The sequence below is a fragment of the Myxocyprinus asiaticus genome, chromosome 9 (genome assembly GCF_019703515.2).
Source record: "Myxocyprinus asiaticus isolate MX2 ecotype Aquarium Trade chromosome 9, UBuf_Myxa_2, whole genome shotgun sequence".
Taxonomy (NCBI): Eukaryota; Metazoa; Chordata; class Actinopteri; order Cypriniformes; family Catostomidae; genus Myxocyprinus; species Myxocyprinus asiaticus.
This window is the reverse complement of record NC_059352.1, coordinates 7858988-7881399: the sequence shown is the minus strand read 5'-3', so window position 1 is coordinate 7881399 and position 22412 is coordinate 7858988. Positions and strand designations below refer to the sequence as shown.

Genomic DNA, 22412 nt, shown 5'->3' with positions numbered 1-22412 from the left:
TAGTAACTTTCTAAATTATAAAATCTATATATATTTGTTCTTTTTTTTTTTTTGTAGGTCAGAGCAGTTGCAATATAGCACACTTGTACAGTCTTACTACATGTTAGACTGAAAAAAATAAAAATAAATAATTTTGCCGTCTGGTTCTCTCATATCCAGATCTCAAAGGGAGTTGCGCTAATTTTTCAATAAATATTTGTGTAATCCTCTTACTGGTGAGCCAACCAGATAAAAAAAAGATGTGAAATAAGTGTCTTATTCCCTAATGATGAAGATTATATTAGACAAGGTGCCAAGGATTATCGATCAGTGCTCTTAGCAGGCAGTATTTAAACATGTCGAAAAAAACGCTCACCACAGCTCCAAAAACTGAAAGTCCTCATAGTTTATTTACATCTCTAAATATCTCTTGCAGTCTTGAAAGTACAAGCAGAAAAAATATGCACATGTAATTAAAAATAGCCAACTTTCTGATTCCGACTGGCATATAAATAAAATGAAAAACATTTTGAAAAAGCAAAAACAGACAGGAGAGAAGGAAATAGGATGAGGGTATTTAAATATGAGGCATGAAAATGTATAGAAAAAATGTACATTAATTGTGTTTTTGGGGAGCATGAATGCAGAATATCTGTGAAGTTGATCAACCTTTTGTTGTCGTGTGTGCGGTGTTGTGTTACGATCAGGAACTGTGGCTTTTTGTAATGAATTCCTGGTTCAGGGGCGACATTACCCTAGTCGCCCACCTCCCTCCCACTGAACAGCTAGTTTAGCTGTCTTTCTCACTCATTGACAGCTGATGCTGGAGTTTTGACGGCGCCTCTTGGTTTCAGTGTCTTTAACGCTGAGTCTGTGGTATTAAAAACTTTCCAGTCGACAGTGTTTTCCAGCTCCCTGCTGTAATAAATACAAGAAAAGGAAGACAAGCATTAAGACGTGCAAGTGGAGAAAAACAGGGAGGGACTGGATCTGTGCCAATATACACATGTGGTTATATTCTTCCTCAATTGCCTTCAAAGCTAAAAAGCTAATATGAAATATGATCTGCTGCAATTCAAGGAAAACTAAAAACCAAAAATTCAAAAACACTGCCAGAAATAAATATATCATTGTTAATTTACAGAATTGATGTGCTAATTTTTCCCTTGTGCATATATATATATATATATACACACACACACACACTACCGGTCAAAAGTTTTGAAACACTTATTCTTTATTATAATTTTTTTTTCACATTTTAGAATAATAGTAAAGTCATCAAAACTATGGAATAACAAAAGGAACTATGGGAATTATGTTGTGACTAAACAAAATCCAAAATAAATCAAAACTGTGTTATATTTTAGCATCTTCAAAGTAGTCACCCTTTGCCTAGAATTTGCAGACATGTACTCTTGACATTTTCTCAACCAACTTCTTGAGGTATCACCCTGGGATGCTTTTTAAACAGTATTGAAGGAGTTCCCATCTATGTTGGGCACTTATTGGCTGCTTTTCTTTATTATTTGATACAAGTCATCAATTTCAGAAACTTTTTTATTTTTAATAAAATTTTAGTTTTATAATGAAATAAATTAATATGGTGGCACAATTATAATTTTGTCTACAAAACTAATTTCAAACATTTAAGCATACGCCTTCAGATCAAACGATGTTTATGATCATGAGAAACATTTCAGTCAAGTGTTTCAAAAGTTTTGACCGGTAGTGTATATACACACACACACACATGTATACACATATATAAATGTATGAATGCCCTTGCATTAGAAAACAAAACATCAAACCAAGTGGCATCTGCAAACATATGATGCTAGAGCTTTTCTCAGAATTACCTTCACTTTTCTTTGCAATTTTTGCAGTTCCTTTTAACTAACCAGTCCCAAGATACAGAGCCTATTAGAGGACAGGTAAAGGAATTTAATTTCTCAAACAGTTTTGTATTCCCTTACAATTATTTTGGTTTCCCTCACAATAAATGAACCATGGTTTTACTAAAGTAACCATAGTTTTTGTTTTAAAACATAGTAACCAAAACTTCCATCATGGTTTTACTATAGTACACCTACAGTAGTTATGTAACCATTTTTTGTTGCAAACATGTACCACAAATTAACCATGGTAATACTATAGTAAAAGTAACCATATTTTTTGGTGAGATGATTATGCTTTTATTTCCATAGTATTGCTTCTCCTGTATTATTACTATGGTTTTACCATGAATATTATGGTTACAATATGGTTATTGTAGTTAAACCAATGTACATTTTGTGGTTATGGTTTAACTACAAAAACTTATTCTGAGGTAACGCAAACTATTGAGTGGGAACACAAAACTAATTCAGAGGGAATGCAAACTATTGCGAGGGACGCAAACTATTGCATGGGAATGCAAAACGGATTCAGAGGGAATGCAAACTATTGCGTGGGAACCCAAAACTTATTGCGAGGGAAAATAAACTATTGCGTGGGAACCCAAAACTTATTGTGAGTGAATGCAAACTATTGCGTGGGAACACAAATCTAATTCCGATGGAACCCAAAACTTATTGCGAGTTAACATAAACTATTGCGTGGGAACACAAAACTAATTCTGAAGGAACGCAAACTATTGTGTGCGAACACAAAACTAATTCTGAGGGAACCCAAAACTTATTGTGAGTGAATGCAAACTATTGCGTGGGAACACAAATCTAATTCCGAGGGAATGCAAAACTTATTGCGAGGGAACATAAACTTCTGTGTGAGAATGCAATCTATTGAGAGGGAACCCAAAACTTATTGCGAGGGAACATAAACTATTGAGTGGGAACACAAAACTAATTCATAGGGAACCCAAACTATTGCGAGGGAACATAAACTATTAAGTGGGAACACAAAACGAATTCCAAGGGAACGCAAAGTATAGCAAGGGAACCCAAAACTTATTGTGAGGGAACATAAACTATTGAGTTGGAACACAAAATTAATTTCAAGGGAACGCAAGCTATTGCGAGGGAACCTAAAAGTTATTGCGAGGGAAAATAAACTATTGAGTGGGAACAAAACTATTTGCAAGGGAATGCAATCTATTGCGAGGGAACCCAAAACATATTGTGTGGGAACACAAAACTAATTCCAAGGGAACGCAAACTATTGCAATGGAACCACAAACTTATTGTGAGGGAACATAAACTATTGAATGGGAACACAAAATGAATTTCGAGGGAACATAAACTATTGAGTGGGAACACAGAACTAATACCGAGGGAATGCAAACTATTGCGAGGGAACCCAAAACTTATTGCGAGGATATATAAACTATTGAGTTGGAACACAAAACCAATTCCGAGGGAATGCAAACTATTGCGAGGGAACCCAAAACTTATTGCGAGGATATATAAACTATTGAGTTGGAACACAAAATTAATTCCAAGGGAACACAAACTATTGCGAGGGAACATAAACTATTGAGTGGGAACACAAAACGAATTCCAAGGGAACGCAAAGTATAGCAAGGGAACCCAAAACTTATTGTGAGGGAACATAAACTATTGAGTTGGAACACAAAATTAATTTCAAGGGAACGCAAGCTATTGCGAGGGAACCTAAAAGTTATTGCGAGGGAAAATAAACTATTGAGTGGGAACAAAACTATTTGCAAGGGAATGCAATCTATTGCGAGGGAACCCAAAACATATTGTGTGGGAACACAAAACTAATTCCAAGGGAACGCAAACTATTGCAATGGAACCACAAACTTATTGTGAGGGAACATAAACTATTGAGTGGGAACACAAAACTAGTTTAGAGGGAACACAAACTATTGTGTGGGAACATAAACTATTGAATGGGAACACAAAATGAATTTCAAGGGAACATAAACTATTGAGTGGGAACACAGAACTAATACCGAGGGAATGCACACTATTGCGAGGGAACCCAAAACTTATTGCGAGGATATATAAACTATTGAGTTGGAACACAAAACCAATTCCGAGGGAATGCAAACTATTGCGAGGGAACCCAAAACTTATTGCGAGGATATATAAACTATTGAGTTGGAACACAAAATTAATTCCAAGGGAACACAAACTATTGCGATGGAACCCAAAAGTTATTGCAAGGGAAAATAAACTATTGAGTGGGAACACAAAACTAATTCAGAGGGAATGCAAACTATTGGGAAGGAACCCCAAACTTATTACGAGGGAACATAAACTATTGAGTGGGAACACAAAACTAATTCAGAGGAAACACAAACTATTGTGTGGGAACATGAAACGAATTATGAGGGAATGTAAATTATTGCAAGGGAACCCAGAACTTATTGTGAGGGAAAATAAACTATTGCGTGGGAACACAAAATGAATTCGAGGGAACGCAAACTATTGCGTGGGAACATAAACTATTGAGTGGGAACACAAAACTAATTCCGAGGGAATGCAAACTACTGTGAGGTGAATCCAAAACTTATTGTGAGTGAACATAAACTATTGAGTGGGGACACAAAACTAATTCTGAGGGAATGCAAACTATTGTGAGGGTACCCAAAACTTATTGCGAGGGAACATAAACTATTGAGTGGGAACACAAAACTAATTCAGAGAAAATGCAAATTATTACGAGGGAATCCAAAACTTATTGGGAAGGAACATAAACTATTACATGGGAACACAAAACAAATTCTGAGGGAACGCAAACTATTGTGAGGGAACATAAACTATTGAGTGGGAACACAAAACTAATTCCGAGGGAACACAAACTATAGCGAGGGAACCCAAAACTTATTGCGAGGGAACATAAACTGAGTTGGAACACAAAATTAATTCCAAGGGAACGCAAATTATTGCGATGGAACCCAATACTTATTGCGAGGGAACATAAACTATTGAGTTGGAATGCAAACTATTGTGAGGGAACCCAAAATGTATTTCGAGGGAACATAAACTATTGAGTGGGAACACAAAACTAATTCCAATGGAATGCAAACTATTGCGAGGGAACATAAACTATTGAGTGGGAACACAAAACTAATTCCGAGGGAATGCAAACTACTGTGAGGTGAATCCAAAACTTATTGTGAGTGAACATAAACTATTGAGTGGGGACACAAAACTAATTCTGAGGGAATGCAAACTATTGTGGGGTACCCAAAACTTATTGCGAGGGAACATAAACTATTGAGTGGGAACCCAAAACGAATTCCGAGGGAACGCAAACTATTGCGAGGGAACCCAAAACGTATTGCGAGGGAACGCAAACTATTGCGAGAGAACCCAAAACTTATTGCGAGGGAACATAAACTATTAAGCGGGAACACAAAACTAATTCCAAGGGAATGCAAACTGTTGTGAGGGAACCCAAAAGTTATTGCGAGGGAACATAAACTATTGAGTGGGAACAAAACTATTTGCGAGGGAACCCATAACTTATTTTAAGGGAACATAAACGATTGAGTTGGAACACAAAACTAATTCCGAGGGAACACAAACTAATGTGAGGGAACCCAAAATTTATTGCGAGGGAACAAACTATTGAGTGGGAACACAAAACTAATTCCGATGGAATGCAAACTATTGCGAGGGAACATAAAATATTGAGTGGGAACACAAAACTAATTCAGAGGGAATGCAAACTATTATGAGAGAACATAAACTATTGAGTTGGAACCCAAAACGAATTCCGAGGACATACAAACTATCACAAGGGAACCCAAAACTTATTGCGATGGAACACAAACTATTGTGAGAGAGCCCAAAACTTATTGCGAGGGAACGCAAACTATTGCGAGAGAACCCAAAACGTATTGCTAGGGAAAATAAACTATTGAGTTGGACCAGAAAACTAATTCTGAGGAAATGCAAACTATTGCGAGGGAACCCGAAACTTATTGCGAGTGAACATAAACTATTGAGTGGGAACAAAAACAAATTCTGAGGGAACGCAAACTATTGTGAAGGAACCCAAAACTTATTGCGAGGGAACGCAAACCAATTCTAACGAATTCCAAGGGAACGCAAACTATTGCGAGGGAACCCAAAACTTATTGTGAGGGAACATAAACTATTGAGTGGGAACACAAAACTAATTCAGAGGGAATGCAAACTATTGTGAGGGAACATAAACTATTAGGTTGGAACACAAAACTAATCCCGAGGGAACGCAAACTTCTGCGAGGTGAACCCAAAACTTAATGTGAGTGAACATAAACTACTGAGTGGGAACCCAAAATTAAATTCCAAGGGGATGCAAACTATCGCAAGGGAACCCAAAACATATTGCGAGAGAACATAAACTATTGAGTTGGACCAGAAAACTAATTCTGAGGAAATGCAAACTATTGCGAGGGAACCCGAAACTTATTGCGAGGAAACAAAACATATTGAGTAGGAACATAAAACTAATTCCGAGGGAATGCAAACTACTGCGAGGTGAATCCAAAAGTTATTGCGAGTGAACATAAACTATTGAGTGGGAACACAAAATGAATTCCGAGGGAACGCAAACTATTGCGAAGGAACTCAAAACGTATTGTGAGGGAACGCAAACTACTGCGTGGGAACCCAGAACTTATTGCGAGGGAACATAAACTATTGAGTTGGAACAGAAAACTAATTCTGAGGAAATGCAAACTATTGCGAGGGAACCCGAAACTTATTGCGAGTGAACAAACTATTGAGTGGGAACACAAAACTAATTCTGAGGGAATGGAAACTATTGCGAGGGAACCCAAAACTTATTGCGAGGGAGCGCAAACTACTGCATGGGAACACAGAACTTACTGCAAGGGGACGCAAACTAATTCTAACGAATTCCGAGGGAACGCAAACTATTGCGAGGGAACCCGAAACTTATTGCGAGGAAACAAAACATATTGAGTGGGAACACAAAACTAATTCTGAGGGAATGCAAACTATTGCAATGGAACAAAAAACTAATTGCGAGGGAACAAACTATTGAGTGGGAACACAAAACTAGTTCAGAGGGAATGCAATCTATTGCGAGGGAGCATAAACTCTTGAGTTGGAACACAAAACGAATTCTGAGGAAATGCAAACTATTGCGAGGGTACCCAAAACTTATTGCGCGTGAACCTAAACTATTGTCTGGGAACACAAAACTATACTTTCTAATCCAAACTAAGCATTTACTGAACCTCAGTGCCATATGGTGTTAGATACAATGGCATAACAACCATAGTCATACCTCCACGTGAAAAGAGTTCAAAACTCAGGTCACAGTAAACTACCTCTGAATGAATCCTCATGTAGATACATTCATGGAGGGAAGCATAACTGATTGCTAATTTGTGCCTGGTGTGACATTCATTTTGATTTGGCCTTTCAGGGCAACTGCAGCTGTTAACATAAAGGGGAGGGTAGAAGATACGATACTGCTGGCAATGAGATTGTAGTCACACCGATCAGTTAAACTAACAGAGCGGTGCTCCACAAACAACACACAGAAGGATCAGGTGAAAGCCACCATCAGGTTGCTCACTTTCCTGTGTGTTTATGCGGCCAAACATATGGCAATGTTTATGTCGGAGCAGCAGAAGTTGAGCCGTTACACCTTGAAGCCAGATTAGTGTGATTAATCAGTCATTTCCCTTCATTTTGATAAACTTTATGCTTATATGTCACAAACGCCAGTGTGAATCTTGCTCGGACCACCAAAGACGGACCTTAAATGCAATGCAAGTTAAGAGTAAAAGGAGATGCTGGCATTTGGAACATAATTACTCCGATCAGAAGTAGGGTTCTGCCTAAATCTGCCTAAATCTGCCTAAAAAGATCATTTCACCTCTAGAAAATGTTAAACATATATATATATATTTCTTTTTTCATTTATGGTAGTGGCACACTGTCAGAAAAAAGGTATATTGTTAAAGTTACAAAGCTGTCACTGGGGTGGTACCCTTGTTTTGGGTACATAAAGGTGTTTAAGAAGCTTTTACATTTTTAGATTCTTGAGATTATCCAATGAATCTAAATAAGGCAAATATATATGTATATATATGTATATATATATATATATATATATATATATATATATATATATATATATATATATATTATATTTAATATATATTTAAAATATAATTTTAAATATTTTAAAGAAATTGAAAATATATGCAATTGATTTAAAAATATTTAACATTATATTTAAAATATAATATTTAAAATATTAAACATTATATTCTTAATATTTTAAATATTGATTTTATATAACATATTTAGATTAAATGTTTTATTTTTTTATATTTAAATATTTATTTTAAAACAATAAGAACCACCTCACCAACAAAATAGCTTCCTCGCCTTCTGATAAACAAAAGACTAGTTTGGAATGCATTACATTTCACACCGCTGGAAAAAATTAAGTAACTCTAAATATTAAAATATGTAGTACTTTCAAATATGGCTAAATACTGGGGTCTGATGGGTTACAGTGGGTTAACAATTACCATTTAATTTATGTATTTACTGTAAGTATTAAAGACTGTTCTCAAGCAATTGGCTCTTATATATTTTAACAATATACAAATATTAAATTTATTTAAAATATTTAGATTATTTTAAAATAACAAAACTTATATTTAATGTTTTTAGATAATTTTTTTAAACAATTAAAATATATTAAAGTAGGTATAAATATTAAAATATTTAGTACTATTAAAGGTGCAATATGTAATATATTTACTGTACTAAAGCATACAATTATCATAATATGTTATCAGAGATTCATAATATGTTATCAGAGATTTAGGAAACATGCTAAATTGAAATATTGGCTTCTCCGAAAACAATGCTACAGTCAGTATATTCTACTTTGAAATGTCGGTTCCAGGCTGGAATTTCTGTTTGTGTTTTTGCCTGTGTGATCCCTCCCACTGCCCATTTCCCAATAGTATTTCGACACTCCGGGTTGCCAGATTTGTAACAAGTTAACAGGCAAACACAGCGGGCTGCAGCAATGGAAGCCAGCAATACATCTAGCTAACACTGAAATCCACATCAAATGATGACATCTGTATTTTAAGCAATTTGTGAGTTATAGAGGGACATAAAGCAACCAAGTTTTACAGAGATTTTACCAAAGGTAAGAGGTGTTTTTAGGCATGATGTAAAGCTTAAGAATTGGTGGCAACAGCAATACAATGAACTACGCCAATATTAACTACACAATTTATTGGGTTACATTTATTATTATCAATAATCAGAATAAATAATTCTTCCACCACATAAAATAGCTCATTAGCCTAACTGTAGGCTGTTTACGATTGCCAAGCAACGTAGCAGCTTTGCATAATATAGAATAAACGGCTGAGAACGTCCAATCAGAATTAAGAGTTGGAAGAATTTATTTTTTAAAGTAACATTTATCCCCAAACTCCTCTACTTTGAAGGTTTAGTGAATGAACATCTTTAAAGTGCTTCTTGAGTAGACTAAAAGATAAAATCATGGATAAAATGTCCCCTGAGACTAAACAGACTTTTGTCATTGTTTTATGAATTTCTTAGTAAGTTGTGAGCTTGATTCTTGCATAACCCATGTGGAAAATCATAGAGAGGAGTCCTGGTCAAGAAAACTCAAATTTGGTTCCTGGTATCATAATGAATAGTACTTTAACCCTTGTGATGTGTTGACATTTTGTTTTACCTTATTTGGTGTTCCCGGTCAAAAATGACCTATCAAAAATTGCTTATAAATCTCTCGTTATGCTATACTATCACCAAATATTGGATTAAGTTAAAAAAAAAAAAAAAAAAAAAAGGTATTATTCGTGGATAATTTTGGCAATATTAAATAAAATATGAAAACATTCTGTACTATTTATCACACTAGTGTGCTTTAATGTTTAACCAGGAAGTTTGTTTTGAAATGCTTTTGTACAAAATGGCACAAAGTCACACTTGTGGTGTTCTCGGTCAAAAATGACCAGTCTATAAAAATTGCTTATAAATCTCTCATTATGCTATATTATCGCCAAATATTGGATTAGATCTTTTTGCCAACTTGTTTTCTTTCAATTAGCTCAGGTTTTGTATTTCTTTTTTAAACTTATTGATTGTAGGCCTCATTGACCTGAGCTTATGCACCTCAGTTTTTGAGTAAAAAGAGCATTATTTGTGGATAATTTTGGCAATATTAAATAAAATATGAAAACATTCTGTACTATTTATCACACAAGTGTGCTTTAATATTTAACCAGGAAGTTTGTTTTGAAATGCTTTTATTTTGTACAAAATGGCACAAAGTCACACTTGTGGTGTTCCCAGTCAAAAATGACCAGCCATTGAAAATGAAAGGGGGAGATCAAAAATAAGAGAGAAACTGAGTGTTTAGGAGCATGTTCATCATGTTCATGTTCACATATGTGCATGTGTGCTTGCAAACATAAAGGTCTCTGACCTGTGCAAGCGCACGCGCACATACACGTGCATGCACACACAAACACTCACATGCTCACGTACACGCACAAACTCTTTTGAATATTACATGCTTTCTTTTTCACAGAGATGAACTTTATCCTACCCTGAACTGCATCCAACATCCATTTATCCATCCAACATTACCACACACACCAGAACTGTCTTTGCCCCACAGTGACCCTTCTCCAAAAGAATCTTTCTTTGATGATCTTTCTTTCATCAAGCATTGTGTTTCAAATGCAGAGCTCACATTTGCAAGGCACATGCAAAAAGCTATTGTCAGTCATGTGCATGAGGACACAAAACCCCAAGGTGTTCATTGATTTGGATTGTTGTTGAAAATATTAGAAAATATAACAGAAATATGAACAGTGTTGATATTTTTGTTCCATGTTATATGACAGTGTTAATTTGTAAATAGGGTTAGGCCAGTTTTTTTCCAGTTTGTTCAGATTTGACAGGGAACACCAAAAGTGTAACTTTGTGCCCCTTTTCAGAAAATGAAAAGTCCTGTTTGTTATGATCTTCCCCATTTATTTTCAATGGCCGGCTGGGAACACTGTAACAAGCACATATCTGTTACTGTTCTGTGGAGTGCAATGTTCATCCCTACCGCTAGAGGGTGATCATGTAGAGGTTCTTCAAAGTGCTATATATAGGAAAGTAGAAGAAGAGTAAAGAGGTGTCAGATTTAGATTATGGGTGTATAGTATTTCAATCTGCAGCCAATAGTATGCTGAAAGAATGAGACAAAATTCAATTTCAGGCATTAAGGATATGTACAAGGGCTATTAGATCAACACCAACCACAGCATTACAGACTGAAATGGGAGAAATACCTTTAGAACTCAAAAGAATACAACTACCATTAAATTTTTGGGTCAATATACAAGGTCACAATCAGGAACACCCAGCAAGAGTCACTATAAAACCATGTTGGGAAAAAGAAAAGCTGGGAATTCAAAGTTTTGGAAGGAAAATACCTAAGATAACAGAAGAAATGGAAATAAATTAGACTCCCATTAGTCCAACAGTACCATGGTCAACAATTCCTCAGTGGTTGTTACACAACCTACTGTAGATATGACAGTGTTAGATATGGAAAACAAGGATCAGGGGTCTAAACCAAATGCCCAAATAACAAGTACATTCAGGATAATTAATATAGCTATGTCCATATATATTCAGATCCATCGAAAAAATATAGAAAACAAAGTAGGTGTGGCATTCACGGTTCTGGATTTCAATATTCAGGTTAATAAAAGAATCTCAGATAATCTTTCAGTGTACACTGGAGAAATGGTAGCAATCTTAATGGCTTTACAGTGGGTTGAAGAAAAAAGACTATTGAGGGCTCTTATATGTTCGGACTTAAGTTCATCATTAATAACATTAAAAAGATGTCATACTGAAAGTAGAGCAGACGTTTTGATTGAGATACTTCAAACAATATACAGGATTCAGATGATGGGATTAATTGTAACTTTTTGTTGGGTACCAGCTCATGTAGGGGTAAAAGGAAATGAGACAGCAGATGAGAGTGCAAAAGAAGCCACAAAGAAGAGAGATATAGACATAAATGAAAAGATTAATTAAACAACATATGAGGAGTAGGTGGCAAAAACATTGGGAGGAGGATAGAACAGAAAGATGGTTGTATAACATTCAAAGAAATGTTGGTAAAGGTAGAGTAACAGGGTGAAATAGAAGAGAAGAAACAAAAATCGCTAGACTTAGATTTGGTCAAACAGCACTTAACAGTACTTTGTATAGAATAGAGAAACATAATTCAGGGAAATGTGAAGTTTGTATCAGGAAGAAACAATAGAGCATGTTATGATGATCTGTCCGAGGTATAGTAATGAAAGAAAGATATTGATTTCTAATCTTAAAAAAATTACGATGATTTTTGAGTTGACAGGCATTCTAGGAAGAAATTCATTGGATGAATGTTTTACATTTTTTATGCAATATCTGAAAGCGACAGAGTTAAATAAAATAATAAAGGTCAGTCAAGAAGAGATACAGTGCATTTGTACTAAGAATAGTGTAATTTGATCCCGACCCACACTCCCAACCAGCAGGTGGTGGTAATGCACCTTTAACAGCCATAATAAATTAAGAAGAAGAAGAAGAGGAAGAAGAGTAAAGAGGGGAACAAGCAAGGATTGTTTGATTTCCAAATGCCAATCTGTGTTCATCCAGTGTCCTAGTTGATGAATTTGAAGATTCCTATGTTCAACTATAAAGTATGTTACTGATTTAAAAATGTAAAATTAGTATTATGTTTTTTTAGTGCCTGTATCTTCAGATCTTGTAAAGAGTTATGCTGAAGAATGGAGGTTGTTTGTTTGGTGTTTGGGAATAAGTATTTATGTTACTTGAGGCTTTCAGTGAGTTTTTATGTTTGGTTTATATGTGTGAATAGGGACTTTATTGCCTTGGGGAAGTAACACTGGATTGTGGAAGCTGTCTTCTGTGTGATAAGTTGGATACACTGTTCATTGATTACACCACCACCCTAAACTTGCTTCTACCATAATTGATGGTTTTCATCACATACATTGCAATTAAGGGTTTCATTGCATAAACTGGACTTCTCCTGGACATATCCTCTTTTCTGAGTAATTGTATCTGAACTTACCTGAAACTCATGCTGGGACTTGCTTTCATCTTTCATTTTGTGCACTGTGTTTTGAATGTTGAGTTTGTCTGCCAGTAAATTCCATCACTAAATGTTCAAAAGTCTACTTATGTGTCTGTGTTGGATAATTGTGTTCTCCCCATTTTCTATATAATTGCTGAAGTTATTAATATACCTAGGAAATGTTATATATTTGGTGGCCCATACGGCGACATACATTCCAAACAGTAACATACAGGTGCATCTCAATAAATTAGAATGTCATGGAAAAGTTCATTTATTTCAGTAATTCAACTCAAATTGTGAAACTCGTGTATTAAATAAATTCAATGCACACAGACTGAAGTAGTTTAAGTCTTTGGTTCTTTTAATTGTGATGATTTTGGCTCACATTTAACAAAAACCCACCAATTCACCATCTCAAAAAATTAGAATACATCATAAAACCAATAAAAAAAAACATTTTGTGAATTGCTGGCCTTCTGGAAAGTATGTTCATTTACTGTATATGTACTCAATACTTGGTAGGGGCTCCTTTTGCTTTAATTACTGCCTCAATTCGGCGTGGCATGGAGGTGATCAGTTTGTGGCACTGCTGAGGTGGTATGGAAGCCCAGGTTTCTTTGACAGTGGCCTTCAGCTCATCTGCATTTTTTGGTCTCTTGTTTCTCATTTTCCTCTTGACAATACCCCATAGATTCTCTATGGGGTTCAGGTCTGGTGAGTTTGCTGGCCAGTCAAGCACACCAACACCATGGTCATTTAACCAACTTTTGGTGCTTTTGGCAGTGTGGGCAGGTGCCAAATCCTGCTGGAAAATGAAATCGGCATCTTTAAAAAGCTGGTCAGCAGAAGGAAGCCTGAAGTGCTCCAAAATTTCTTGGTAAACGGGTGCAGTGACTTTGGTTTTCAAAAAACACAATGGACCAACACCAGCAGATGACATTGCACCCCAAATCATCACAGACTGTGGAAACTTAACACTGGACTTCAAGCAACTTGGGCTATGAGCTTCTCCACCCTTCCTCCAGACTCTAGGACCTTGGTTTCCAAATGAAATACAAAACTTGCTCTCATCTGAAAAGAGGACTTTGGACCACTGGGCAACAGTCCAGTTTTTCTTCTCCTTAGCCCAGGTAAGACGCCTCTGACGTTGTCTGTGGTTCAGGAGTGGCTTAACAAGAGGAATACGACAACTGTAGCCAAATTCCTTGACACGTGTGTGTGTGTGTGGTGGCTCTTGATGCCTTGACCCCAGCCTCAGTCCATTCCTTGTGAAGTTCACCCAAATTCTTGAATCGATTTTGCTTGACAATCATAAGGCTGCGGTTCTCTCGGTTGGTTGTGCATCTTTTTCTTCCACACTTTTTCCTTCCACTCAACTTTCTGTTAACATGCTTGGATACAGCACTCTGTGAACAGCCAGCTTCTTTGGCAATGAATGTTTGTGGCTTACCCTCCTTGTGAAGGGTGTCAATGATTGTCTTCTGGACAACTGTCAGATCAGCAGTCTTCCCCATGATTGTGTAGCCTAGTGAACCAAACTGAGAGACCATTTTGAAGGCTCAGGAAACCTTTGCAGGTGTTTTGAGTTGATTAGCTGATTGGCATGTCACCATATTCTAATTTTTTGAGATAGTGAATTGGTGGGTTTTTGTTAAATGTGAGCCAAAATCATCACAATTAAAAGAACCAAAGACTTAAACTACTTCAGTCTGTGTGCATTGAATTTATTTAATACACAAGTTTCACAATTTGAGTTGAATTACTGAAATAAATGAACTTTTCCACGACATTCTAATTTATTGAGATGCACCTGTATATGGCATGTTCTAGGCTAGGGGCAGATGATGAGTTTGAACCAAAACCAGACTTCACTACTGAACCCTTTGCTAGCAGAAGAGAACCTATCAAGGAACTCGTCTCAACTTTCAGTCAGCTGTACATTGAGTCAGATGTTGAGTCTAATGTGAAAGATCAGGATGTTACTGATGACACAGAGGTAAATTCATTTCCTCCACCTCCACCGCCTCCTGAGGAAGACGACGAAGCTACTCTGTCTCTTCTACAGAAGTTTGCAGACTGACTTGCACAACTGGAGGATCATTTGGAAAAGAGAGTTAGTACAACTGAAAAGCAGATGGATGAATACATGGAACGGGTGAGTGAATGTTCTACAAGTTTGGAGTGTGAAAGCAGATGCAAAGCCAGTGAAGGAAGATTAAAATATTATGCACAGAGAGAATGTGAAAGAGTCAAAAAGACCTTAGAACTCTCCATCCAAGATCTGGGAAAATCAATGGTAGATTGCCTAAAGAGAAGGGATGCACAGAGAGTAAAATGAAGGCTAATGTTTACTTAGCATCTATACCTCAGCATCATGCACAAAGTCCACCTAATTCTTTTCCATCATTTGCTAGTAGAACCTACAACATTCATCAAATTCAAGTACCAACCACAGACAGTGTGTTAACTTTGAATTACAAGCCACCTGTCTAAGTGGAATTTTCTCAGTTTGGTGAAGAGTATCTGGTGATTCATCCCCTGAATGATCCAGAGATCTGAGCTTCACTGATTTCAGTGTTATCTGGAACTGCTAAGGCCTGGTGGATTGCAGAAAGAAGGCATGTTCAGACTTGGATCCAGTTTAAGAGGATATTTCTTTCCTGAGTGATGGTTATGAAGCAGAAGTGGAAAAGCGACTCATAGAGAGAAAGCAATGTCCTTAAAGTATCTGAGGCTTTTCAATAGAGAGCCATGTGCCTAAGATTGTGGAGTAACATGCAAGAAAAGGAGATTCTGCAAGCCATTCTAAGGAACTGGAACCCAAAGTTGGCTAGTTTGCTTAGAGGCACTGTCAAGGATGTGAGTGAATTAGTGAGAATTGGAACTCAAATTGAGAGATTTTTCTGAAGCCAAACATTATTGGAGTCATGCCAATAACGAAGCTCAGAAAAGGAAGGCACAAACACCTCATGGCTCTGTTTACCAGTCTCCCCATTCCAACACTCATGCAATGCAAGTTGTGCCAATGACCACCAAACCAGGCCTCAGAACAATCACTTTACCCATCTTACTATGTGGACATTATCTGCACGCCATGGTTGACACTGGAAGTACTCTTTCTTTGATTCAAAGAATGATGGAAACCTTGGGAAGGACAAACATTTATGCTGGCCAACGGACAAGTTCAAACTGCTCTAGGATTAGTGAAGTGGGAGTGTGAGTTGCAGGGACAAAAGTTTAATTTATGTCTCCATGTTATGCGTGATAAAGATCTCACCATACCAGTCATTTTAGGAATTGGTTTTCTTTTGTCCTCTTGCATCATCCTTGACTTCAGTAAAGCCAACTACATCTTACCATCCAAAGCTGATGGTGAAGACAGAGTATTTTCTCTAATACACTGTGATCCTTCAGTTAACAACCATCTACATTTCTACCTCACACTTCCTAGAATGAAGGAGACCTCTGAGACTCTACAGCTAATCCGAAGTAGTACTAAGAGCTGACAACCAATGAGTTTAAGTCTTTGCTGGAGAATGTTATGGTGGAATGGCCCACTGTCTGCACACAGAACATTGGATACTCTGAAATAATCAAGCACAGGGTTGTCACCTTGATGAAACTGCTGTGAGAAAAAAACCTTACCGAGTGTCACATGAGAAACAAAAGTTAATCGATCGAGAGATCCAGGATATGTTAGACAGAGGCATTATACATCACTCAGTATCTCACTGGGCTGCACCTGTGGATCTTGTTTCCTAAAAGGATGGTGGTACAAGATTTTGTATGGACTATAGAGGACTCAATGCAAAGACACACTTGGATTGTTACCCCATGCCCCAAATTCAGGATATCTTGGAATCCTTACATGGAGCCTCTATATTCATTACCTTGGACTTGAAGAGAGGATATTGGCAGGTCAGCATGGATCTTGAAAGTATAGCCAAAATGTCACCTGTGACCCCTACTGGTCTATTTGAATTCTTGCATCTAACCTTTGGCCTCAAACATTCTGCTGCTTCCTTTCAAAGATTGATGGAGTGTGTATTATAATGTCTATGGGGGAAATGTTGCTTTGTGTATATTGACAACATTGTTGTATACTCCAGAGATGAAAAGGAGCAGCTGAAACACTGGTCAAGTATTCAGATGTCTACATTATGCAGGACTTACCTTGTATTTGAAGAAATGTAACATGGCCCAAAATTCTGTAACAAATCTAGGTCATGTGGTAACTGGAGAAGGCATCAAGACAAATCTGGTGAAGATAAATGCTGTATGTGATTTTACAGTTCCGCAATCTCTCAAGGATGTGCAAAAGTTTTTAGGGTTAGCTGGATGGTACCATCAGTTCATTCCTCACTTTTCCGAACAAGCTACCTCTCTTCATGTGCTGAAACAAAAAAGTGCCACTTGGAGTTGGACTGACGCCTGCCAAAAATCCTTTGAAGGGATCAAACAAGCACTGACAAAAGCTCCAGTACTGGTACCGCCAGGCTTTATCAAACCTTTCCGAGTACAGACTGATGCCAGTGAAGTGGGTTTAGAAGTGGTGTTAATGCAAGAGTCTGAGGAGAAGAACATGTGGTTGCGTACGATTCAAGATTGCTAAATGGTGCAGAAAAAGCATACTCTGTATCTGTAAAAGTGTCTTGCTGTTGTTTGGGCCGTGGATAAACGGAGACCTTACTTGGAAGGTAGACATTTTGAAGTGATTACCGATCATGCTGCACTTACCTGCGTTTTCAGTCATCCCAAGCCCTCCTCGAGATTGATTAGCTGGACAATCTGACTACAAGGTTTTGATTTTAGTGTAAAGTATAGGAAAGGGCAATTAAATGTAGTGCCTGACACACTCTCTAGCCTGATCAGTTCTTCATATATGCTAGCAGTATGCAAAGCTGCAAACTCATCATCCCAACAAAGTTTCCAGTGGATTTGAAGGAGATAGCTACTGCCCAACAAAGTGATTCTGAGGTCCAAGAGTTGGTAAAAAGGGTTACTCCTGATGTCAACCCCAATAGGGTACACTATTGTATGTAGAATGGGTTTCTTTTCCATAGCATTCCTGACAGCAAGGAAGGTCAAAAATTGCAGCTTGTCATTCCCGCATATCTGAGAGAGGATTTTTTTTTTAAATATGCCCACGACAATCGACTTAGTGGACACTTTAGATGTCTGAAGACTCTCTTGAGGTTATTGGACATTGCCTATTGGCCAAGTGTACACAGAGATGTCTGGAAACATTGCAAGGAATGTCTCATCTGCCAGAAGTATAAGCTGTTGGTGTCAAAACTCTCTGGTTACCTCCAATCAACCCCAGTATTTGAACCTGGATATATGCTGGGAGTAGACTTAATGGGACCCTTCCTTAAGAGTACTAAACAGAATGAACATCTTCTGGTAGTAGTGGATTACTGTTCAAAGTGTGTAGAGTTGTTTCCACTACATACATCAAAGTCACCTTAGATTGCATATGTTCTTGTAGAGGAGATTTTCACCCGATGAGGTGTTCCTGCCTACCTTGTGTCAGATCAGGGATCCCAATTTACTTTCCAACTTATCAACCTAATTTTCAGAAAGTGGGGTGTTATACAAAAATTGACAATGGCCTTTCATCCTCAAACCAATCTCACCAAGCAAATTAACTGCACACTGAAAACCATGATAGTTTCGTATGTGGGAAATAACCATCGTCATTGGGATCGTTGCTTGGCGGAGTTCAGATTTGCCATCAACACTGCTTGGCAAGTGAGCACAGGTTTCACACCTTCTGAAGTCGCTATAGGCAGGAAGTTGAAGGGACTACTAGAAAGGGCTATGCCTAAAGTTCCTGACCCAAGCAGTCTTGCATATGAGGTGATAACCAGACAAGAGGAGTTGATGCGCACTGTGAGAGAAAGTGTGGGCAGAGCTCAACTGAAACAGGGTTGCTATTACAATCAGTTTGTGTTCGAACTCATCCTTTGCCTCAGGCAGAGGATAGCTACATGCCCAAACTTTCTGCCAAGTGGAAAGGCCCAGCCAAAATCTGTAAAAAAAAAAAAATAAAAATAAAAAAAAACTTGGTCCTGTCAATTACTCTGTTTCATTTCTAGACAGGACAGAACATGCTGATACTTTCCATGTCCAAAATATAGTCTTATTATGGGAATGCAAATTCTTCCACTGAGTGGAGGGGTATGTAACAAACACATGTCTGTTACTGTTCTGTGGATTGCAATGTTCATCCCTACCACTACAGGATCATGTAGAGGTTCTTCAAAGTGCTATATATAGGGAAGTAGAAGAAGAGTAAAGAGGCGTCAGTTTTAGATTATGGGTGTACAGTATTTCAATCTGCAGCCAATAGTATGCTGAAATTAGACAAAATTCAATTTCAGGCATTAAGGATATGTACAAGGGCTATTAGATCAACACCAACCACAGCATTACAGACTGAAATGGGAGAAATACCTTTAGAACTCAGAGGAATACAATTGTCATTAAATTATTGGGTCAATATACAAGGTTACAATCAAGAACACCCAGCAAGAGTCACTATAAAACCATGTTGGGAAACAGGTGAACAAGCAAGGATTGTTTGATTCCAAAATTAAATGCCAATCCATGTTCATCCAGAGTCCCATTTGATGAATTTGAAGATTCATATGTTAAACTATAAAGTAAGTTACTGATTTAAATATGTAAAATGAGTATTATGTTTTTAGTGCCTGTATCTCCAGATCTTGTAAAGAGTTATGCTTAAGAATGGAGGTTGTTTGTCTGGTGTTTGGGATTAAGTATCTATGTTACAGGAGGCTTTCAGTGAGTGTTTATGTTTGGTTTATATGTTTAAATAGGGACTTTATTGCCTTAGGGAATTAACACTGGATTGTGGAAGATGTCTTCTGTGAGATAAGTTTAATATACTGTTGATTGAAACTGTTCATTGATTACACCACCACCCTAAACCTGCTTCTGCCATCAATGGTTTTCATCACATACATTGCAATTAAGGATTTCATCACATAAACTGGACTTGTCTGAGTAATTATATCTGAACTTACCTGAAACTCAAATGCTGGGACTTGCTTTCATCTTTCATTTTGTGCACTGAATGTTGAGTTTGTCTGCCTGTAAATTCCATCACTAAATGTTCAAAAGCCTACTTATGCGTCTGTGTTGGATAATTGTGTTCTCCCCTTTTTCTATATAATTGTTGAAGGTATTAATATACCTAGGAAACGTTAAAACACCACAATTCTATTGATTCTATTGGAAAGGGGTCACTGTGGGGCAAAGAGAGTTCTGGTGTGTGCGTGCATGTTTGTTTGTGTGTGTGGTAATGTTGGATGGATGTTGGATGCATTTCAGGGTAGGATAAATTTCATCTCTGTGAAAAAGCATGTAATACTCGAGTTTGTGCGTGTACGTGAGTGTGTGTTCATGTGTGCACGCATTTGTGTGCTAGTGTGCGTGTGCGCGCGTGCACAGATCTGAGGCCTTTATGTTTGCAAGCACACATGCACGTGAACACAAACATGTAAGAAAGCATGTAATACTCAAGAGTTTGTGTGTGTACGTGAGCATGTGTTAGTGTGTGCACGTGTGTGTGTGGTAATGTTGGATGGATGAATGGATGATGGATGCAGTTCAGGGTAGGATAATGTTCATCTCTGTGAAAAAGATAGCATGTAATGCTCAAAAGATTTTGTGTGTGTACACGTGCACATGTGTGTGTTAGTTCACCTGTGTGTGTGAGTGTGTGTGTGTGTTTGTATGTGTGCATGCACAGGTCCAAGGCCTTTATGTTTTCAAGCACGCATGCACATATGTGAACATGAACATGGTGAACATGCTCCTGAACACTTATTTTTTTATCTCCCCCGTTCATTTTCAATGGCCGGTCATTTTTTACCAGGAACACCACAAGTGTGACTTTGTGCCATTTTGTACAACATAAAAGCATTTCAAAACAAACTTCCTGGTTAAACATTAAAGCACACTAGTATGATAAATAGTACAGAATGTTTTCATATTTTAATATTGCTAAAATTATCCACAAATGCTATTTTCACTGAAAAACTGAGGTGCATGAGCTCAGGTCAGTGAGGCCTATGATCAATTAGTTCCAAAAAGTAATATAAAACCTGTGCTAATTGAAAGAAACAAAGTTGGCAAAAAGAGCTAATCCAATATTTGGTGATATAGCATAATGAGAGATTTATAAGCAATTTTTATATGCCGGTCATTTTTGACCGGGAACACCAAAAGAGTAACAAGTTGAAACCCCTTGTGATACCCTGTGTGAGCAAAGTCAGTAAGTTTAAGTCCAATAGGATAACATTAATTAGCATTTTCAGGCAAAAGAAAATCCTCTTCAGGTCTAAATGACAGGAACACAACATGAGGGTTAAGTACCCCCAAATTGAGCTTAAAAAATTACCCTGTGACCCCAGATTTAGCGATTTGTACTTGCTAACTTCATTTTAACAGTCTGCGGGAAGAACAATTTTATTTATCTTTGTGAAATGTTCAAGCTGTGCCTGTTAACATCTCATGGTTGAATGATCACTTTAATGCAGTAATCCATTGTCCTAGTGCTGAGTCCTTGCCTTTTATTGAAGAATGGGGTCCATTTCAGATATGTGATTGTTTTCCTGAAGAGAGATGAGAAATAATTTTTTGGAGACCGTTAACTTGAATAGCCATGCCGTACAAAGTGTGATTAAAGAATTTATGAAGTGATTATGTCTCAGTCTTCATAGCAGCTGTTTTTATGCAGTACTTTTAAAAATTAGTCTATAAATCTTATAATTCCTTGTAGTCTGTCTCACCATGTCTTCATCATACTCCTCGAGTGTGTGATCTTCACCTTCCTCCACATCACTGTGCTGAAGATCCTCTGATTCTGATCCCGACTCGTCCTGAGACAGTTCGCTCTTAATTTCATCTGCCTTCTGAAGCTCTATACACACACATACACACGCACACGCATACATACGTACATACATACATTAACAAACAATGACCTACGAATACAAACAACTTGGGTAGCCAGCAAATAACAAATAATGTTTTTTTTTTCAACAGTAACAAGGTATGTGTATGTATTTGTGTGTGTGTGTGTGTGTGTATATATATATATATATGTATGTATACCTGTATATATATACACACTACTGGTCAAAAGTTTTGAAACACTTGACTGAAATGTTTCTCATGATTTTAAAAACCTTTTGATCTGAAGACATATGCTTAAATGTTTGAAATTAGTTTTGTAGACAAAAATATAATTGTGCCACCATATTAATTTATTTCATTATAAAACTAAAATGTAATAAAAAAAACGTTTTTGA

The 22412-nt window shown here is 37.1% G+C and overlaps 1 protein-coding gene across 1 annotated transcript in view; it reads right to left on the bottom strand.

Moving 5' to 3' along the window:
* Positions 1–384: 384 nt before the first annotated feature.
* LOC127445963 (RNA-binding protein Raly-like) overlaps positions 385–22412 on the bottom strand; it is a 171491-nt gene continuing 149463 nt past the window's right edge. Inside the window, exons 8-10 of the mRNA XM_051706505.1 lie at positions 21891–22021; positions 21669–21713; positions 385–897 (exon numbers count right to left, since the gene is read on the bottom strand). Coding sequence (XP_051562465.1) covers positions 21672–21713; positions 21891–22021 — 173 coding nt within the window. The 3' untranslated portion in view covers positions 385–897; positions 21669–21671. The remainder of the gene's footprint in view (positions 898–21668; positions 21714–21890; positions 22022–22412) is intronic.